The 21,382-nt window shown below is 42.8% G+C and overlaps 2 protein-coding genes and 1 pseudogene across 4 annotated transcripts in view; all 3 read right to left on the bottom strand.

Annotated features, from left to right (window-relative positions):
* The window catches only part of LOC105524819 (glutathione S-transferase A1-like), a 31,532-nt gene extending 18,965 nt beyond the window's left edge, over window positions 1-12,567 (bottom strand). Inside the window, exon 1 of the mRNA XM_011960224.1 lies at window positions 12,534-12,567. The gene's annotated coding sequence lies outside the window, so the exon portion shown is untranslated. The remainder of the gene's footprint in view (window positions 1-12,533) is intronic.
* The window catches only part of LOC105524950, a 20,789-nt pseudogene extending 5,309 nt beyond the window's left edge, over window positions 1-15,480 (bottom strand).
* Window positions 15,481-15,584: 104 nt separating this feature from the next.
* The window catches only part of LOC105524820 (glutathione S-transferase A1), a 58,580-nt gene continuing 52,782 nt past the window's right edge, over window positions 15,585-21,382 (bottom strand). The window contains exons 4-8 of one of the 3 annotated variants that reach the window (XM_011960225.1): window positions 20,263-20,395; window positions 18,144-18,285; window positions 16,862-16,993; window positions 16,374-16,430; window positions 15,585-15,975 (exon numbers count right to left, since the gene is read on the bottom strand). In XM_011960225.1, coding sequence (XP_011815615.1) covers window positions 15,853-15,975; window positions 16,374-16,430; window positions 16,862-16,993; window positions 18,144-18,285; window positions 20,263-20,395 — 587 coding nt within the window. In that variant the 3' untranslated portion in view covers window positions 15,585-15,852. The remainder of the gene's footprint in view (window positions 15,976-16,373; window positions 16,431-16,861; window positions 16,994-18,143; window positions 18,286-20,262; window positions 20,396-21,382) is intronic. The other 2 variants (XM_011960226.1, XM_011960227.1) reach the window with 2 other exon arrangements.

Below are 21,382 nucleotides of genomic sequence, written 5' to 3'. Positions count from 1 at the left end.
CCCAAGCTGGAGTGCAGTGGTATGATCTTGGCTCACTGCAACCTCTGCCTCCCAGATTCAAGCGGTTCTCCTGCCTCAGCCTCCCAAGTAGCTGGCACCTGCCACTACACCTGGCTAATTTTTGTATTTTGAGTAGAGATGCGGTTTCCCCATGTTGACCAGGCTGGTCTTGAACTCCCGACCTCAGGTGATCTGCCTACCTCGGCCTCCCAAAGTGCTGGGATTACAACGTGAGCCCCTGTACCTGGCGAATACTTTTAAATAACAGCTTTATTGACATGTATTCACATACCATAATTGCTACCCCTTTATAGAATATTATTCAGTAATTTTTAGTACATTTGCAGAATTCTGCAAATACTATCACTGTCTAATTCCAGAACATTTTTATCACCTGGGAAGGCAGTAGCACATGTTTTGGCAGCTATTCCCTATTGTCCCTTTTCTCCAGCCCCTGTCAACAACTGATTTCCTTTCTGGACTCAAATGGTCGGGATGGTTCACACAAAAGAATTCATGTCACATGTGGCCTTTGTGTCTGGTTTCTTCTACAGCACATGTTTTCAAGGCTTACCAACGTTGGAGCATGCATCAGTACTTCATCTCTTTTCATAGCCCAAGAATATTCCATTATCTCCTATAGCACATCTTTTTCCTCCATTCTTCCATGGGTGGACATTTGGGTTGTTTCCACCTTTTGCATATGATGAATAATTCTCCTATGAACATTTCCGTGCATGGATTAGTGAGGATGTGTTTTCCTTTCTCCTGGATGTAGACCTGGTAGTGGAATTGCTAGCTCATTGGTAACTCTACATTGGACTTTTCAAGGAATTGCCAACACGGGCGGAGACCCCTCCTCCCAGCTTTGCTGATGCAAAATCAGTCTGGCTGCTTAGGTCTGTATCAAATGCTTCACTTTAGGTAAGTCTAGTATCTTGGGCACCAGCCTCTCTAACCTTAGTCAAGTTGACCAGTTCATATAACTGACTGGAAACTTAGGTTCCTGGTCATTATTCTTGGAATTAGTGGAACCTGAGATTCAGTTCTTTTGCAGCCTTCCCTCCCAAGTCCTTCATCTACAGACTCTCAAACGTTCTATGACTTGGCCTAAGCTGTTTGTTGGAGTCCAGACTCTGAAGGCCTGAGCACCTGGAATCATGATTCCCCATCCTCCTGAGTTCACGGTTCATCAGTGTGTGGAAACCTCTATAAGGGTGCTGGATCCATGAACTGCGTCCTCTTCTAGAATCACCCTCACCTGAACCCTCCCCATGTCCACTGTTTCCTCACCTCCATGGGACTCTGCAATACTGGACCCAGCATACACACCCAAGGCCCAGCATGCTGCTAGTCATGATGCTCCTTCCATGGTCCCACCCACTCATGGAAGGACTTAAATCGCTCCTGTGTTCTCTGTTGATGGAAGAACAGAAAATATACTATGTGGGGCTCTCCCCTTTGTGTTTTTCTGATAGATGCTGTATTTGCTGGCAATGTAGTTGAGAATGGCTCTGCTCTGCACCAGCTTCATCCCGTCAATCTCAACCATTGGCACTTGTTGGAAAAATATATTCCCATCTTTACTAAATAGGAAAAAAAAAGGCAGAGTGAAATTTCTATGAATCCCACCCTTTCGGGATGAAAGAGTGGTTGTGGAAATGACTAATGTATAAAATGAAAAATAATTATTGCCTGGTAACTGTTTAAATGAAATAGGAATTTGTTTTTAGCTTCTGGAAGTGCTTTTTCTTATCAAGCTTTCTTTTACCTTTTAACCTGTTATTTCATTTATGTTTTTATTCCCAATTCAGCTACAAAATAGGTCGCTTGTATTGTCTGTGTTGATTTATCTTCATGATATCTTAGGAAGAAGTTGCGAGAGACTGAAACGGGGCCACCGGCCAAATGCCACTTAACGCGGAAATTTCTCAAAGTAAGTCTGATGCTGTTGAAGACATTAAATACAGTTCTGAGAGAAGTTTCTAGGTAGGCCCTTTGTGTGCTCTTCAATAGCCCCATTAGACAGTGTGTGCAGGGCAGGCTCTGTGTTTCTTACCCCATGGCTGCTACCCTGGCTCATGTCCCTCCTCACCCTGTGACCCGGACTTCCAACCAATTCAACACTGTCTCGTTATCTAAGCATACAACATTGCAAAGATATCACTTTGTCAAACTTATAAGGGAAACACATTCAAAGTGGACCTATTTCAACTCCTTTTGTCTAAAACATGTCCTTGCATGTCCTTGGATGAGATGGGCTGTATGTGATCTTGAGATGATGACCACAGTTCACTCATGGTGCCAAAAGCAGGAAAGCAAGAAAAGGGATCCTCAGGGTGCTGGAGATAGCTCTGCAGCAAATACAAATAGAAGTCTGGCCCTTTTTAGCCTGGAAAGCATTGCCAGACCTGCTCTAGGAGCCCATCCTTTCCATTTTACGATTTTCTCCCTCTCCACCATCACCAACTACACCCCTACACACGTAAGCATTCCTGGCTCTTCAAACTTCCCTGTGTACCTTCTACTAGATACCCTCCTCAGAGGCACTTAGAGACTTGATCTTACTATTTCTTGACTTTTCCAAATCTTATGCAGATTCCAGAAATTTCTCTTCAAACTGGAAGCAGAAACAGTAAATGGGCTCTTGTTAATTCATTCCATAGCACTGTAGACTTTTAACCTTGAATGGCTTCTGTCTGGTACATAATTGGGAAAATATAAGATTTCTGAGCTTGGTAGAGCACACAGAGGAGGCTGGTGCTGGCCATTTTGAAATCCACACTAGATCATCAAGAAAAGGGTATGGATCACGGCACACAGTCGCTCAATCTCCTAGTTCACTTTACTTCCACCTTGATCACTCCCATTTCCCTGATTAGGTCATGATTTGAGAGGGGATGTCACTGGAGTTAAAGGAACATGCAGTTCTTCTAATTATGGTGTTGTCATATCTTAGGAAAGCATGTGTCTGTGAGTGAGATCAGACCACAGCCTTTGTGTCCCCAGCATGGGTATGCCATGGGCCAATGGCCACCAAAGATTCTGCCACCAAGGGCCCTCTGCTGTAATTTACATCAGCTCAGTTTGTAGGAGCCCTGCTAAGGGTGAAATAGGTCATAGCTGTTGCACAGTTATAACTCTTGCTATTACAATTTCCCCTCCTGGAGTATATGGGACACAAAAGAATAGAATTCTTAATTTTAGGAAGGAATTAAAGTCCCCGCAGTAACATTATTTTTAATGAAAATCTCTGGCTTGTGACATGGCTGTGTGGGTTTAATATCACTGTTGTCATGTCCTGACTTCTTGACTTTGGACACATTGTTGAATATCTCTGTATCTTAGTATCTAACCTATGAAGTGGGTATACTTATGGTACATGTGTTATAGGTTGGTATGAAGATTAAATTACAAAGTCATGCAAAGCACTCAGAAAAGTAGCAAGTGTATAATAAGTGCTCATTAAATATACACTATTAGGATTCTGAGAGATGGCTGCTCTTTCATATCATCCTTTAAAAAATTAAATCAATCTAATATTGATGAAAATAGACTGTACTGTTGATCTAGATCCAGTGATTTAAACTTTGAAATAAATCACACCTTGTCCTGAGAGCAGTCACATTGGTTGGAATGGCAGCCAGCAATAAGGCTGTCTCAATCTGATCAGAAGATCTGAGTGGATGCAGGTATTTAATACAAATATGAAAACCAGTTATTGCTTAACAATACAGTTGACTTAATGGGCAGAATCTATAAAAATAAAAGTCAAAGTAGACACTTATCAAGATTTCCTGTATTTCACCGTTGATATGATCTGGTACCAATCTTGACTCTGCCTCAAAAGAGCTGTATGATCTGGGAATCATCACTTAACATCTTTAAGCCTTAAACAGAATATTGTAATGTTTTCAAAATGCAAGATACAGGGCCTGACCCACATACATCAAGAAATAAACGGTAGTGGTGTTTGCAGTGGTTACTTACAGTTTAATGGAGCTCTTTATGGTGACAGGTCAGGAATGTGGGGGTTTCTAGCTGGCTCCATGGAACAGAGTTTGTTGTGGATCTATGATCACACAGGACCAGGATCTAGAGATCATGGGGGGTGTGTGCCAGCAATTAATAAAGCATCCAGTTCAGGAAAAATCTAAGGAATGGTGGGTGGTCCTGCCAGGAGGGTGGCCGAGGTGGGGTGGGATTGGCAAGTGGGATGTGCTTGTGAGGCTGAGAACTGGGTTGCGATCATCAGCCTTAGGGCACTGAGACCCCAGAAGCCCGAGCAAGGGCTGCAGTCAGCCCTGCCCCCGCCTTCAAGTCAGGCTGGTTGGAGACCAGGGAGCCTGGCTTGCTCTGAGCCTTGCCCCCTCCCTTCCTCCTGCTGAACTCTTCCTACCCGGGCTCTGAACACATCCCAGAGCTGCAGAGCTGATGTCTGGGAGACAGTGAAACAGGGTATTCATTTGTACAAAGAAAACAACCTGGAATGGCAGTGTTTGGATTTCTTGGTGCTTATTTCTTCATAGGATTGAGAAAGGGTGAGGCTAAAATCCCAGGCCCTCGTGAAGCAATGGAGAAAGTGCTGTCCCGAGGTTCAGGTCCACACAGCGCTGTAAGGCTGTAAGGCTGAAGGGACGCACTAGAAGTTCCCTTCACAGGATGTCACCTTGCCTGAAACCCTCCTTTTCAGCTGCCACCTGAGGGACAAGATCTCCTGAGTTTGTCCATGACTTACCTCCGAGGAAAACCCTCAGGCTGAGGGACTCTGGTCTGGACTGGGAGGTGTTTTTCTCAGTGACACATCTAGAGGGCAGCGCTTAGTGGAGTCCTACAGACACCTCCCAGCATTTCTTGCTCAAACCCTGAAAGGATGACTTGGTAACACTGGGGAATGTTTGGTAGTTCTCCTGGAAGCTCTTGATATTAATCACCTGTTTACTTGTCTCCATTCTTATAGATATGTAGGCTACTCGAGAGCAGGAACTGAGTCTGTCTTGTTCACTGTCTACCCTCAGAACCTCACACAGCACCTGGCAGTTAGTAGGTGCACAATAAAATAATCATCAAATTAATATACTCAGTCTGTAACGGGTTATTTGTTATAATCCACTGTCTTCCACCTCTCGTGTGGTATGCATTTTAACTTTGCATTGACTTTCTGATATACATTTTATCCCCTTCTTATACAAACTTCTAATGTATAAAATAACACAAAAGCATCACTACCTTCCTTGTATTCCTATCATAGAATCAGTAACTACCAATGTTAGTGAAAAGAGTCAAACTCTGTAAAGTATTTGAAGATTTATTCTGAGCCAAATATGAGTGTCCAGTGCCTGTTGGGTCAGCCTGAACTCCTTCTGATTGCAGGTCCAGAGCTTTTCCACTCCACCCTGTAACCTGGCTCTGCTTCTGTCTGAGAAATTGTTTCATATTTTCCCATTCAGACTCCATTAACCAACTAAAGATTGGAAGGGAAGAGTGAGAGGGGCACATCTGAATCTTGACTTCCTTTCTGTTAGCAACTTTTCAGGAGCCTGATTGGAGAAAATAATGACAATAAACATGTTTCTTTCTCTGCTTTGACAACCTAAAAACTTGAGTGAGTTAAGGACTAGTATAACTGTATTTTCCTCAGCTAGAAAATGGGCTTGTTTTGAAAGGAATACAAATGGTGAAATTCCAGTAGTAATTTACTCTTGGTCTCTGGGTGGTCCTGGGTGGTCCTAATTACTGTTTCTTGTCAGAGAGAAGGGAGACTGAGGTAAACCACAACTCCTGCCATTATGAGGTTCATAGACTCAGCAGGCTCTTTAAATTCTGAGCTCAAGTTTCTCCTTTCAAAATAGGGAGAATTATATCTATTTTTGGGGGCTGTTGAGAAAGTTAAATGAGATATTGTATATAAAATTTATAATAGGAACTGAATAATGAGAGTGACCTCCTGCCCCACTTCTTGGGATGTGGGTGAATCTCTCTGAACACACCGAGTAGCACATGGATCTCCTCTCTCTCTTTTAACTCTTTCTCTCTTAACCCATCAAGCTCTGGTAAAAATAAGATTTTACGTATATCAAGATTTCTTTTTGAATAAGGCATATAATGAGTCTCTTTTTTTAAAGCTCCTGTACAGAGGTTAATGATAGTCACTGATCCAGTCAACCTGGGTTAACAAAGTTTTCAGTGAAGGTTCAGGGAGGCCTGACCCGTCATTAACACAGCCTTGCTTAACTCCTACACTGCAGCAGATCCCTGGTTCCCAGGTTGTTTTATAACCCGGAAAAAGAGATGTTTTAGAACCTGGAAAAAGGCTCCCGTACCCTGCATCTGTTGGGCCTCTTTCCTCAGGCCAGGTCCAGCTCCCACCCACTCCCTGCTCTGAGCACTGTGAACCTATCCTGCTCCCAGACCTACTTTGAATAAACTTGAGCCCCACTGCTTCTCTCTGCAGCTATTCATAGCTCTTGGGCAGGGTCTCACTCTCAATACTAGATGAAAATGTTTGCTCCTCTACAGCATCCTGTTCCTTACCTGAAAATGCAGACATTTTGCTAATCTTTCTTCTATTACTTGTTTTCAGCATATTTTCTTCTTTTAAAAAGTTTCATTCAAACTGCCTAACATTCACTGAGCTGTTTCAGTGTCTCAAGCAATGATGATGCCTTATAGCAAAAAAAAAAAAATTGGTTGGATTTGGTCTCTGCCCTAAAGTGGTTTAGATCTAGTCAGAATAACAGGCTTCTGGCCAACTGACAGAACAGAATGTGCTTAGCAGTGATTTCACTTTAAAGGATTCCTAGCATTTTCAACCCAGAGATCATGATTCTGTTAACCAAGCAAATCAGAGAAAGGGGAGAAGGCTGCCAGGCTGAGAAAACTGAGGACTCTTGCCCTTCTGCCCAGTTGGGCTCCATCTTTCCAGGCTAGCATCTCAATCTGCAGGTTCAGTAGATTATGTACCTCCCAAATATCTGCCTTCCTACCTTTCAAACTAGTATCAATCCTCATTCTTGCACAAACATTGCCTTGCAACATGCATTTCTTGTAATTTCAGTATCTTCTCACATGGGTGTTATATTAGTCCATTCTCATGCTGCTATAGGGACCTAACTGAGACTGGTAATCAATAAAGAGAAGAGGTTTAATCAGCTCATGGTTCTGCAGGCTGTACAGGCTTCTGCTTCTGGGGAGGCTTCAGGAAAGTGACTATCATGGCAGAAGGTGAAGGGGAAACAAGCACATCTTCACATGGCTGACAGGAGAGAGACAATGAGGGGTGGCTGCTACATGCTTTCAAACAACCAGATCTCATGAGAATGCTATCACAAGACAGCACTAGGGGAATGGTGCTAAACCATTGAAAACCACCCTCATTATACAATCAGCTCCCACCAGGCCCCACCTACAACACTGGGGATCATAAATCAACATGAGATTTGGGTAGGGACATAGAGTTAAACAATATCATTCCGCCCCTGGCCCCTAACATTTGAAAACACAATCGTGCCCCAGTGGTCTCCCAAAGTCTTAACTCATTTCAGCATTAACTCAAAAGTCTGAGTCCAAAGTCTCATCTGAGACTAGGTAACTCCCTCCTGCCTATAAGCCTGTAAAATCAAGAACAAGTTAATTACTCGCAAGATACTATAGGAATACAGGCATTGGGTAAACTCTCTCCTTTCAAAAGTGAGAAGTCAGTCAAAACAAAAGGGCTGCCGGCCTCATGCAAGTCCGAAACCCAGCAGGGAAGTCATTACATCTTTTTTTTTTTTTTTTTTTTAGTCTCGCTCTGTCCCCCAGGCTGGAGTGCAGTGGCCGGATCTCAGCTCACTGCAAGCTCCGCCTCCCGGGTTCCCGCCATTCTCCTGCCTCAGCCTCCGGAGTAGCTGGGACTACAGGCGCCCGCCACCGCGCCCGGCTAGATTTTTCTATTTTTTAGTAGAGACGGGGTTTCACCGTGTTAGCCAGGATGGTCTCGATCTCCTGACCTCGTGATCCGCCCGTCTCAGCCTCCCAAAGTGCTGGGATTACAGGCTTGAGCCACCGCGCCCGGCATCATTACATCTTAAGCTTCAAAATAATCCTCTTCAACTTGTTTGACTCTGTCTCACATCTAGGCCATACTGATGTAAGGGGTGGGCTCCCTAGGCCTTGGGCAACTCTGCACCAGTGGCTCTGCAGGGTACATTTCCCAGGCTGCTTTCCCTGGCTAGTGTTGAGCACCTGCAGCTTTTCCAGATGCATTGCGCAGGCTGTTGATGGATCTACCATTCTGGGGTCTGGGGTACAATGGCCCTCTTCTCATAGTTCCACTAGGCAGTGCCGCAATGGAGCCTCTGTGTGGGGGCTCCAACTTTTCCCTTCCCCACTGTCCTAGTAGAAGTTCTACATGAGGGCTCCACTCCTGTAGCAGGCATCTGCCTGGTCATCCAGGTGTTTTCTTAAATCCTTGAAATCTAGGCAAAGGCTTCCAAGCCTCAACTCTTGCTCTCTGTGCACATGCAGGCTTAACACACATGAAAGCTGCCAAGGCTTCTTAGAGCTTGCATCCTCTGAAGCAGTGGCCTGAGATGTATCAGGGGCCCTTTATAATCATGGTTGGAACTGGAGCAGCTGGGACACAGGATGCCATGTCTCAAGGCTGCACAGAGCAGCAGGGCACTGGGTTTGGTTCACAAAACCATTTTCCTCTCCTAGGCCTCTATGCTGTGATGGGAGGGGCTGTCACAAAGGCCTGGACATGCCCTGGAGACATTTTCCCCATTGTCTTTGCTGTTAACATTTGGCTACTTTTGCAAATTTCCAAACTTTTGCAAAAGGAGCAGTATGTTAATAACTAAGAGTTTTGCAAATTTCTGCTGCTGGCTTGATTTCATCCCCTGAAAATGGAATTTTCTTTTCTACCACATGATCAGGCTGCAAATTTTCCAAACTTTTACACTCTGCTTCCCTTTTAAATATAAGTTTCAATTTCAGATTGATTCATTCAGATTCAATGACAGATTTCAGATCATGTTTTTGTGAACACATATGAACATATGTTGTTAGAAACAGCCAGGCTAAATGTTGAATGCTTTGCAGCTTAGAAATGTCTTCTACCAGATACCCTAAATCATCTCTCAAGTTCAAAGTCTCACAGATCTCTAGAGCAGAGGCACAAAGCCACCAGTTTCTTTGCTAAAGCATCGAAAGAGCGACTTTTACTCCCATTCCCAAAAAGTTTCTCATCTCCATCTGAGCCCTCAGCCTGGACTTCACTGTCCATCTCACTATCAGCATTTTGGTCACAACCATTCAACAAGTTTCTAGGAAGTTCCAAACTTACCCTCATTTTCCTGCCTTCTTCTGAGCCCTCCAAATTGTTCCAGCCTCTGCCCCTTACCCAATTTTAAAGCTGCTTCCACATTTTCAGGTATCTTCATAGCAATGTCCCACTTTTCTGGTAGCAATTTCTTGTATCAGTCCATTCTCACACTGCTATAAAGACATACCTGAAACTGGGTAATTGATAAAGCAAAGAGGTTTAATCAGCTCACAGTTCTGCAGGCTGTACAGGCTTCTACTTCTGGGGAGGCCTTAGGAAACTTACAATCATGGTGGAAAGTGAAGGAGAAGCAAGCACACGGCTGGCAGGAGAGAGAGTGAACGGCAAGATTCACTTTCAAACAACCAGATCTCGTGAGTACTCTATCAGGAGATAACACGAAGGGGATGCTACTAAATCCTTAGATAATACCCCATGGTTGAATCATCTCCCACCAGGTCCCACCTCCAACACTGGGGATGACAATTCAACATGAGATTTGGGTGGGGACACAGAACCAAACTATATCAAGTGTCATTTTTTTTTCCTGTGTCTTATTTTATAGCCTAGACAGGTCTCACATCCAGATCCAAAAGGAGGACATCACTGAAGCTCCTAATCTTTCCTTTATATTTTTCCCCAATATTAAACATTTATTGCAGGACATTGTTGACTTATATTCTAATGGCACCATACACATTAGCTGGATTCTTTTAGGTGCATTTTAAAAACTAGTTATAAAGGCTGGGTATGGTCCCTCACACCTGTAATCCCAGCACTTTGGGAGACAGCGGTGGGAGGATCACTTGAGCCAGGAGCTTGAGTGCAGCATGAGCAACATAGAGAGACCATGTCTCTACAAAAATAACAAATTACTCAGGTGCAATGGCGTGCACCTGTGGTCCCAGCTACCCAGTAGATTGAGCTGGGAGGACTGATTGAGCCCAGGAGGTTGTGATTGCAGCGAGCCGTGATTGTGCCACTGCCCTCCAGCCTGGGCCATGGAGCAAGACCCCGTCTCTAAAACAAGGCAAAACAGAGCTAGTTAAATGCTGCAGTAATTATGTAGTTATTCTATCAGGAATTCTGAATTTTAACACTTGAGAAGTCATGTAGTCTACAGATTCCAAACCAGAAAATATTTTCTCCCATAGCACAGAGGACATTCAGCAATATCTGGAGTGATTTTTGGTTGTCACATCAGGACAGAAGGTGCTGGGTAGTGCTTCAACATAGGTAGGTGGAGGCCGGTGATGCCTTGGAACATCCTAGCGTGAACAGGACAGCCCCTGCACCTGCAGAATTACCCAGCCCAAGGCGTGCCAAGGGTAAGATGAGAGACTTTTCCTTAGCCATTTTCAAGGTTTGCTGTGAGTTGGTTGAACCCTAGATAGAGAATGTGACTTGTCATCTAGCTAATTAGTGGGAAAGACTGAATCAGATTCTAGTTTTCCTGACATTCAGAAATCGATTTATTCCTATTATAAATTGACCTTAATTTTGAATGTTCACAGCTATAAAGTATTATGGTTACTTATGTACACATTGTGTCCCCACTAAATTGTGAGGTTCCCAAAGAGCAGAGAGGTCTCACAGTATGTTTTAGCACAGTGTATCGCACTGGGCTAAAGTGCATTGTAGTATTACAATATCACTGATACTTGGATAGATCACATAGCAATGTTACACATTTTAGCGGTCACAGAGATTTCTATAATTTCATCTTTTGAACTTTCTTGATGAGAAAATTGAATGATATGGAAAAAATTAAATAGAAAAATTAAATAATAGATTCAAGATAATGGATCAACCAATCCTGATTATCAGACTCAATTTTCTACAATTCAACAGAATTAATAAAGATATGCATGTGGCTCACTGAGTAGACCCAGAAGGACTAAGGAAGAAGGAATCTGGAAAGAGCAAGGCTATCAGGCAAGTGTTTAATTGGGCAAAGGACAAAGATTAACAGGTAATTGTTGAATCAGGAATGTGAAAATTCACAAGAAGGGCATTATTGTTTTTAATTTTGTTAGTCCTTAATCTAAGTCATCTTGCTTTATAGAACTAAAAGTTCTAAAGACTTAGATTCACCTGTAAGTTCTAGAAAATTGCTCTCAAAAGATTCTGCCTGCTGTTTGGAGCATAACCACCTTAAAGAAATATTGAAAAGCCAATGGCATCAACACTTGACAACAAATCACAAAGCACTTCCCGAAGGAAGCATTAATGTGTGATATCTACCATCAAGTTGTAAATTAGAATTCTGTTTGGCAAGTATTGGTGGCTCTTTTCTCAGCAGGAGATGGAGGTTTGGAGAAGCAACTGCCGACACGGAACTGTCCAGTTGTATGCCGCTTTTACCAGTCACTGGGAATTCCCAACTCTGTAATCTTGCCAAATGTAAGTTCACAATAATTGTGTGTTGATTACTTGTCTAGAGAATGTAACTTTAGCATAAACACCTACCTTTCCTCTGGCAATGATCATATTCTCAGATTACCTACAATGACATCGTGACTATTTTTTCCCCTCATGGCATTAATTTTTCTACTATCATTAAATTCTCATAGTCTAGTTTTCTAAATTCTTCATTTTTGCATTTCTTTAACGATTGTGAGAGTTGTCAGAGTCAAAAGGAGTCAAAATGTTAGGAAAACTCTGACAAACAGAGCTGAAAAAGGCCATGAAGAGAATGTTCTTACTCTTTTGTATCTGATAACAAAATAAACTATGAAAAACACAACCTTGAACAAAGGCCATTGGAATCTTATAAAAGAATACTTCTGTTAGAACACTTGCCCATCAACTGCCTGTTTAAACTTGGCCTGGCGTTACCCTTGTTATTGATGTTTGTAGTGAATGATAAGTATTTCAAAATGTTTATTTAATCCTCATTTTTTTCCTATAAAAACATTTGTCTTTCTTAACTTCCCTGAATACATGCAGAGTTTACTATGATAAACATATACCCATTACAACGCTTAATTCTGAAACAAATATCTTTTATTTGAAAGGGTGTCTGTTCATTATTTAAGTTGAAACAATGTATCCAAAATCAGGTGAATGCAGAACTTTTAAACTGTCATCCAAGCATACAGAGAAAGCATTAATATGCGTATAAAACAGATTTTTCTTGTGCCAAGGACACGTTTTAAAGTATTGTTTACGGAGCTAGATGGGAGAACATGTGTAATATAGGGAGATTTCTAAGATCAGTATTTACTTTGTTAAAGGCTGTCACCCTTGTGGCTCAACAACTTACTCTGAGGTCCTAATGTGGTTTATAAACTACATGTTCATTTCAATAGCTCCCTCCCACTGAAAGGAATAGAGTCAAGTTAAAAACCTCCACTCCCACACATTTCAGGGCCACAGGGCTGCCTACTAGATTCTGAGAAAAATGGCAAGTCATCCTCTTATCACAAGGTAACTGGTTAATACGTTCCTTTTCAAGGTTGGCAATAAAAGTCTAACCAAAAATTTCAGCAGATTTTGCTCTCTGTACAGTAGGTCAGTAGAAACTGGCTTTCTGACGACACTCACTTTTAATGACTTGAATGTAAGGACTAAGGCAGATGAAAAATCTCTGCTGGGAGCATAGCTGGGAGGGGATGTCTGTGAAGGGCAGGCTGATGGCCCTCTGGAAGGCTTCTCTTACTGGGTTGCCACACAAAATACAGGGCACCCAAGTAAATATGAATTCCAGGCAAAGGATCAGTCATTTTTTTAGTATAAGTGTGTCCCAAACACTGTAGGAAACATGTTTATACTAAAAAAGTATTGATTGTTTATCTAAAAATTCACATTTATTTGGGTGTCCTGTATCTTATCCGCCAAATCTGGCCACCCTATTTTTATGTTCTTTCCTCTCTGCATTGCTCAAGTCACCCTTCCCGGCCTCTGGGCCTTTGCACATAGTATTTGTTCTGACTGGAATACTCTACTTTCAGCTTCTACTGTGTTTTCTCTATTGTGTCTTTCCCTACATTAATTTGACAAGATGTATTCAATGTCAGATTTCCTCTTAGACCTTGAGCTCCTGAGAGCAGAGCCTTCTTATTTGAGTCCAGTCCTCACTGTCTGGGACAAAACCTGGACATTGTAGGAGCTCCTAAAATAAGATAGTTTTAAAATTTACATGGAAAAATTCTAGCAAATACAAAATAGAGGGAATAATATAACAAGCTTGAAGGTACCCATGACCTGGATTCATCAATTTCCAGCAACATTTCTTCATCTATACCAGGTAGTGGATTACGTTATGTTGGCTCCCAAGAAAGAGAGGTCCATGTCTAAATCCTTGGGTCCTATAAATGTGACCTTATTTGGAAAAAGTCTCTTTGCAGATGAAGTTAAGGAACTTGAGATGAGCTCATCCTGGAATATCCAGATAGGCCCTAAATCCAATGACAAGTGTCCCTGCAACATAGAGAACAGAAGACACAGACACGCAGAGGGTGAGGTGCTGGAAGCCCCAGGCAGAAAGTAGAGTGATGTGGCCATGATCCATGAAAGTCCAGAAATGCCAAGCGCCCCCAGAAGCTGTAGGAGGCAGGGAAGGATTGTTCCCTAGAGCTTCCAGGGAAATGTGGCCCTACTCACACCCTGACTTCAGACTTCTGACCTTCAGAATTGTAAGAAAATGCGTTTCTGTTGTTTCAAGCCACCCTGTTTGTAGGAATCTGTGACAGGAGCCACAAGAAAATGATGCAAACTCCCACATACTCCCTCCACTACCATGGGATTCTTTACAAGCAAATCCCAGACAGCATATCATTTCATCTGTAAATACTAGTATTCATCTCTAGAAAGGAAGAACTTCTTTTCTAAACACAATTACACTGTGATTATGTTGCATATAATTTTATCATATTAAAATTCTATAATTCTCTAATTTCATCAAAGCTTCAGCATTCTAGTTCACGTAAGTGTCCCATAAAAATTTCTTAGCAGTTTGTTTATTTTGGTCAGCATCCAAGCAAGATCCTAACAAAACATTTGAGGTATATGAGCCAATTTTTTTTTTTTAGAAATTGATGAACGAATAGAGACAGGTAGAGTGTGTGGCGGTTTGTGTGTTCTCAAAGCCCAGTCTCATATAACTGGGTTCTGGAGGTGCATAGAGCTGTGCATGGGTCTGTGCAGATGTCACTGTCCGTTGGTGAAGAAGTACTGGGGACTCAGCAGGCCAAGCCCCACACCATGAGCTCACAGTACAGGGGAGCAGACGCAGTGGCCCTCAGGTGTTATTAGAGGCTCCCTGGGGCTCTGTGGAGGGCAGAGGACAGCCCAGCACTCCTGGGAAGCAATGAGGTGGTGTTAAGTGTGTCCACTGGGAAGAAGCTTGCCAGGCAGGGCTAGCAGATGCACCCAGGCAGGAAGGCAAGAGGCCCCACCATTCTCAGAGGGTTGATTGGGCTGGAGATCAAGAAGTGAGGACAGATGTGAGGATGCATTCTGTATGCAGTCAGGACTCACTGAAGAATTCTGTGATTTTTTTTTCCGATTTGCATTTTAGAACAACCACACTGGTTGTAAATGGAACAGAGACTAGAGCAAAGTGGAGCTGCAGGTAGGAAGCCTGTGTATCTGTCTGCTCCCTCAACCACCTCTGCCAACTGTGGGGAAGCTCACTCTAACAGGAGGAGAGCTCAAATTGCAGAAGCCCAGGTGTCCTGAGAGAGATTCACATTATAGGAGCAGTATGTGGGTGGAGCTAGAAAGCACTCCTAATCTAAGCATTCTGGCACAGTGCCACACCAGGGAAAAATGATTTTGCGTATACTTATTTGTATGTAATCCACACATACCATCTGTATCTTGGCAGCCCAGGCCTGAGTGGCACTGAGGGAAGTGAGGGAAGGCTCATTCCTGGGGCCCCACAGAGCCTTAAGGAGCAGAGTGAGGATGAGCCAGGAGCACATACACTGTAAGGGACAACAAGGTGGCCTGAGAGCAGAGGGTGGGTCTGTTTGCTCTTCAATATTTCCTCACCTCCTAGAAAACTGAGGAATCCACAGCAGACAGAATCATTATTTTGCAAATGCATAAGAAAGAATGCTTTTATCAGAAATAAAATGACTGTCCAGGAAAAGAAGAAAATGGCTTTATGCCATTACCCAGAATGGTAACTCTTCTCCTGTGCATACCTGAAAATGTCGGAAGTGCATTTCTACATCGACATTTTAATAGATTGTATGAGAAATTGTTTGTTATATATTGGAATATATATATATATTCCAATTCTTGGAAAAGTCAAACAAACCACATAATCTATAGTTTCCTTTTTTACTGAATTTTTAATTCCAAGGAAGTGGTAGGTTAAGAGGAGATTGGAAATCTGAATTCACATCAGATCCTAATGAAAGCAAATCAATTTTAACTAAGTGGGCGAATATGAGTTGTATTATTTAATTAGCATGTAATTGGAAAGAGTTCATTAGCTTCACAATAGGCACAATCAACACTTAGGTAAAGCACTTTATTGTTGCAAAACTTTAGAATACTGGTCTTGTAAATTCTTGGCCTCCATGGCTGCTTTACTAAAACCTGAAAATCTTCCTTGCTTCTTCTAAAGATTTCTGATCCATGGGAGGCTTCCTGGGGCTGCCAGGCTGCAGAAACTTCTTCACCGTGGGCAGGTTGCTGATTCTGGTTTTCAGGGCCTGTAATTCATAAAGCACAGCCTGAGAGTGAAGCCAAGGCCTGCTACCACCATTAACACGACCCAGGGAATCTGAGCCCCTCCTGCCAAAAATCAAGCGAGTCCCCTGCATCAGCACTAGCATGAAGGCAGAAACAGACACCCACTGAGAAATGAAGATCAGAACAAGAACATGTAGCTCATTTTATTTTCCCCAACGATGTCTTTAAGTTTTAATCAGTTCAGTCATCCCTATCTTTCTCCTTAAGTATTAATCCTGTAGATTAGTGACTCTCATATAAGACAAGACAAAAATAATGTGCCTGTGAGATATCAACACAGATCAGTCTCTAAGCAGAAGTAAAAATACGGGGAAATTAGTTGGGAAAGGGAATAGCTATAGAAAATATAAAGACAAACCATGGGACCACCTTTTCTCTGTGACAGATACAGTGTGGGGGGCAGAGTGCTGGAGAGCTGTGCAGGGAGCACCAAAATGTCTGACAGCAGGAGCTGGAGCCCAGGGAGGAAACCAGATGGAAAGGGCCCTGCTCAGAGCGAATCAGTGAGGGAAGACAAGTGCACGTGTGGGATAAAGGACGTCACAGAGAATTCAGAAACAGAAACCACATTGAAATAGAGGGATGGGGAGGATGCTGGGCCCTGGGTTCTTTCCAGAATAAAAGGCAAAATACTCTCTGTGGGGTAGCATGCACCACAAATTTCCTTTCCATAACAAAAGTGTTTTCATTTCTCAACATTGGAGTCTGGAAGCTCATTTTGGAGACCCTGGGGCACTGAAGGCCTGGAGAAGGCTGGGGTCAAAACTTGGACAGTCCCAGGGCCCAGATACAAGATCCCAAGATGGGAGATGTGGGGCTGCCTCTCTGGGCTGTGAAATGGGTCACCTTCAGCAGAGGGAAGCTGGAGATAAGGCTGGAGTCAAGCTCTTCCACGTAGTAGAGAAGTTCCACCAGGTGAATGTCAGCCCGGCTCAGCTTGTTGCCAACAAGGTAGTCTTGTCCATGGCTCTTTAAGACCTGGAGAATTGGAGGAATCAGATCAGGAACACATGCCCACCCAGGCTGGGACCCCTGCTTCTTTCAGAGCCTCTCCACCCTGACTTTCCCCACCTCTGTTGCCTTACTGCATGGGTGCAGAAATCCAGAGCTTTCTCCACATTATTTGAATGAATGAGAGAGTAAGAAGTGTAACTCTGCTCACTCCTCAATTGGAGCTCAGGCTCCCATTTTCTCTTCTCAGTACATCACTGTGGCATCTACACCACCCACCCAGCTTGCTTCTTCCACATGGGCCTGGGGCATAGCACCCGCCACCACATGTTCTGTCTGCCCCAGGCCCTACAGCGTGGAGCACTCACATTCAGGACGTGGCTCTACATTCTGCTCCCTCCCTCTCCAACCTCCCTTGGACAGCGACTCCACCTTCATGACAACACTCTTCCCCCAGAAGGAGACGATTTCAGAGTCCTCATTTCTCCTTGTCTGCTCTCCTCATTCCCTGCTCTATCTCCCTGAGATCTGTAGTAAACCTGGGTGAACCTGAATTCATCATCTTTCTTACAGCATTGACTCTCACTCCTGACTGGCACTATGTTATAATCTGCAAGCTGAAGCATTTACGGGTGAACTGCACTGATGTCTACAACTTACTATATAATGCATTTTACAAAATCTTCCTCTGCATCCCACAATCACTCTCCTTTTAAAAGATATCCATCCCTGAAACACTACAGTATTCTCTAGTTGGGCAATTGGGATCCTGTCTTCCTGCATATGGAGCCAGAATGTTTTCTGATGAATCATTTTCATCATGCCCCCATTCAGTCAAAGTCCGTGGGGTTCCATAGACTCAACAGCAACCTCTAGTGTGGTCCAGAGCCTTCCACAGCCCACGTTCTACTTATGAACACGAGATTTTGTTGAACAGGTAATTCCATGTTGGGGTTCAGTAAATTAAAAGTTTACTGGAAAATTATAGTGTGGGTATCAGTGATAAAATTGTTTCTCCAAGCCTATTTTCATAAAACGCCTTGAGAGTCAGAGTGCTGCGTTGGTGTTCACGAAGTCTCACTGAAAGTGAAGGTCAATGGCCCCAGGAATGCCCAGCCACTATTTTTCTACTGGCCTCTAAACTCAGTTCCCCAAAACACTGAACAGTTTCACTTACTTTTTCAAAGGCAGGGAAGTAGCGATTTTTTGTTTTCTCTTTGATCAAGGCAAGTTTGGCATCTCTTTCCTGAGGTGGACATATGGGCAGAAGGAGGATCATTTCACCCAAATCTGCTATACCTTCTGTATACATGTCAATCCTAAAAGACAAAAACAACCAAATGGTCAAATACTTTTTGCCTTAGATTTTATAGGTTTATAAAAACCTAAGAGAGTAGAGTAACAGGTGATGGCAAAATAATTCACCTCCAGTGAGTGCTTTTCAGAGTCTAGTCATTATGCTCTATTTTTACAGGTATATTAACATTTATTTATTAAAACAACCTATCGAGGTAGACAGATCTCTAAATATTATGCTCTATTTTTACAGGTATATTAACATTTATTTATTAAAACAACCTATCGAGGTAGACAGATCTCTAAATTTTGTTACGCATATGACCTAATACAGGAAAAAGGGCATCGGTGGTCACAGACATGAGAGAAATCCGTGGAATCACTGCCAGTACCCACTGTTGCTGTGCCAAGATTTGTCATCTCCGTTGTGGCTTGTTCTGTGCATGAACTTAGTGTGAGTCAAATGGCCAAAGACCTGCTTCCTAAGTAATCCTAAGAGAGTCCCTGGCCATCTTAGCCAAATTCCTCATCCTCTCTCATCATTTTACACCTCCTAGGGGCTCCTTCTATGCCCCATATTAGCAGTTTCTTCCATGAAACACGTTTCCACAGCCCTCTCCATGTGCTGTTGCCCAACTCTAGCCATGTGTGCCTTTCTTGAGACCCCACCTAAGAATCCCCTTCCCTGGTGAAATTCTCTATACAGTTACAACCAGTGCAAACTTTTCTTCTTTTGTGTCAAACTGGAGTTTCACAACACTTTTTAAACAAGAGCTTTATTGATGCATATTCACATACTAAAATTGCCACCAGTTATATTACACTATTTAGTGGTTTTTAGTGCATTCACAGAAATCTGTAAAAATAACCACAGTCTAATTCCAGAATTATTTTTATCACACTGATAAGGACATCTGTACTATTAGCAGTATTCTTCGTTTTTCTCCACGCCCCACTTCTTTAGCTCCAAGCAACCACTAATCTACTTTCTACCTCTATGGATTTGAATATCTGGACATTTCATATAAAAAGAATCCTATAGTACGTGGCCTTCTGTGTCTTATTTGTTTTATGTAACGTGTTGTGGTTTAACCATCTTGTAGCATGCATTGGTACTTCATTCCTTTTCATGACCAAATATCTTTCCATTGCATGGCTAAGGCGCATTTTCTCCTCCATTTATTGATTGATGAATATTTGGGTTGTTTCTACTTTTTGAATACTGTGAATATTGTTATTTGCATTATTCATTTATGTAAAAAATGTATTTTTGATTGTTTGGGAATATACCTGTTAGAGGAACTGCTGGGTCATTGGTAATACTATATTAAAGTTTTTGAGGAGCTGCCAGCAGTTTCATTCAGGATTTATTTGGAATCATGCAGTCTGATCACAACAGCAAGGAGACCCCTTGGGTTTGCTAGTATTGAATCAATCTGGCTGTTTTGGCCTTCTAACCATGTGTCAAGGTAACCCCAGCATCCTTGGTGCCAGCCTCTACTAGCTCTGCTCAAGTATTCCAGGTGATATAGTTGGTTGGTAATTTAGGTTCCTGGTCATCATTCTTGGAGTTACTGGGACCTAAGATTTGGCTTCTTTGCAGCTTTCCTTCCCCAGTCCTTCATCTACAGACTCTCAAATATTCTATGCCTGTCCTAACCTGTTGGTTGGAGTCCAGCCTCTGAAGTCCTGAGCACCTGGAATTGTGATTCTCCATCCTCCTCAGTTCATGTTTCATCCGTGTTTGGAAATCACCATGAGGTGCTGGATCCATGGACTGCATCCTCTTCTAGAATCACCCTTGCCTGAACCCACCCCATGTTCACTATTCCCTCATCTCCATGGACTCTTCAATACTCTTCAATACTGGACCCCAGTGTATACACCCAAGGCCCAGCCAGGTGTTGGTCACGATGCCCTGCCATAGTCCTACCCACTCAAGGAAGGATCTAAATCATTTTGTGTTCTCTGTGGATGGAAGAACAGAAAATATACCATACAGGGCTCTCTCCTTTATGTCTTTTCCATAGAGGTTGTATTTGCTGGCAATGTAGTTGAGAATGGCTCTGGTCTGCACCAGCTTCATCCCGTCAATCTCAGCCATTGGCACTTGCTGGAACATCAAATATCCATCTTTAGAAGGAAGAAGAAAAGAAGAGTGAAATGTCTATGAAACCCAGACTTTCAGGATGAAAAAAATGGTTGTGGAAATGACTAAATTCGTAAAATGAAAAAGAAATTATTGTCTAGTAAGATTTCACTTGAAACAGCTTTTTTTATTATTATTTTTATTTTTTTGAGACAGAGTATCATTCTGTCGCCCAGGCTGGAGTGGGGTGGCATGATCTTAGCTCACTATAACCTCTGCCTCCCAGGTTCAAGTGATTTTTGTGTTGATTTACCTTCATGGATATTTTAGGAAGAGGTTGGGACAAGTTACAATAGGACTGGCAACAAGATGCCATTTAAAACAGGAAGTTCCCAGAGTAAGTCTCATGGTGTTTGTGACATTTAAGGCAGGTTCTGAGAGCTTTTTATGTAAGGGTCCCTTTCTGTGCTCTTCAAAGTCTGCAATAGTGCTGCAGTGTTACCTTGTCATGCCCCCCCATGAGAGAAAAAACTCAAGACACTGGCCACATCTATTTCTCTTCCTTTGGTCTAATGCATGTTCTTGCATGTGCTTGGATGGGGAGGGCTGTATGGGAACCTGTGCTGATGACCACAGCTCATTCCTGGTACCCCAAGCACAAAAACAAAAAAGGGCTTTCTCAGGGTGCAGGAGACTGTTCCTGTAGCAAACACTCTGAGAGGTCTGGTCCTTTTAGTCTGGAGAGAGTTGCCAGACTTGATCAAAGAGCCACATCCCTTCCATCTTAGCCACTTTCTCTCTCTGCACCATGTCCAAATATCATGCCCCATACACATAGACATTGCCGGCTGCTCAAACATCCCCTTGTACCTTCTACTAGATACCCTCATCAGAGGCACTTAGAGATTGATCTTACCATTTCTTAACTTGTCCAAATCTTCTGCAGATTTTAGATATATCTCTTCAAACTGGAAGCAGACACAACAAATGGGTTCTTGTTAGTTCATTCTGTTATAGACTTGTGGCCTTGG

Source organism: Colobus angolensis, unplaced genomic scaffold, assembly GCF_000951035.1.
Source record: "Colobus angolensis palliatus isolate OR3802 unplaced genomic scaffold, Cang.pa_1.0 Scaffold51, whole genome shotgun sequence".
NCBI classification, from domain to species: domain Eukaryota; kingdom Metazoa; phylum Chordata; class Mammalia; order Primates; family Cercopithecidae; genus Colobus; species Colobus angolensis.
Note: the sequence above shows the minus strand (reverse complement) of the source record. Positions and strands in the feature narration are given on the sequence as shown.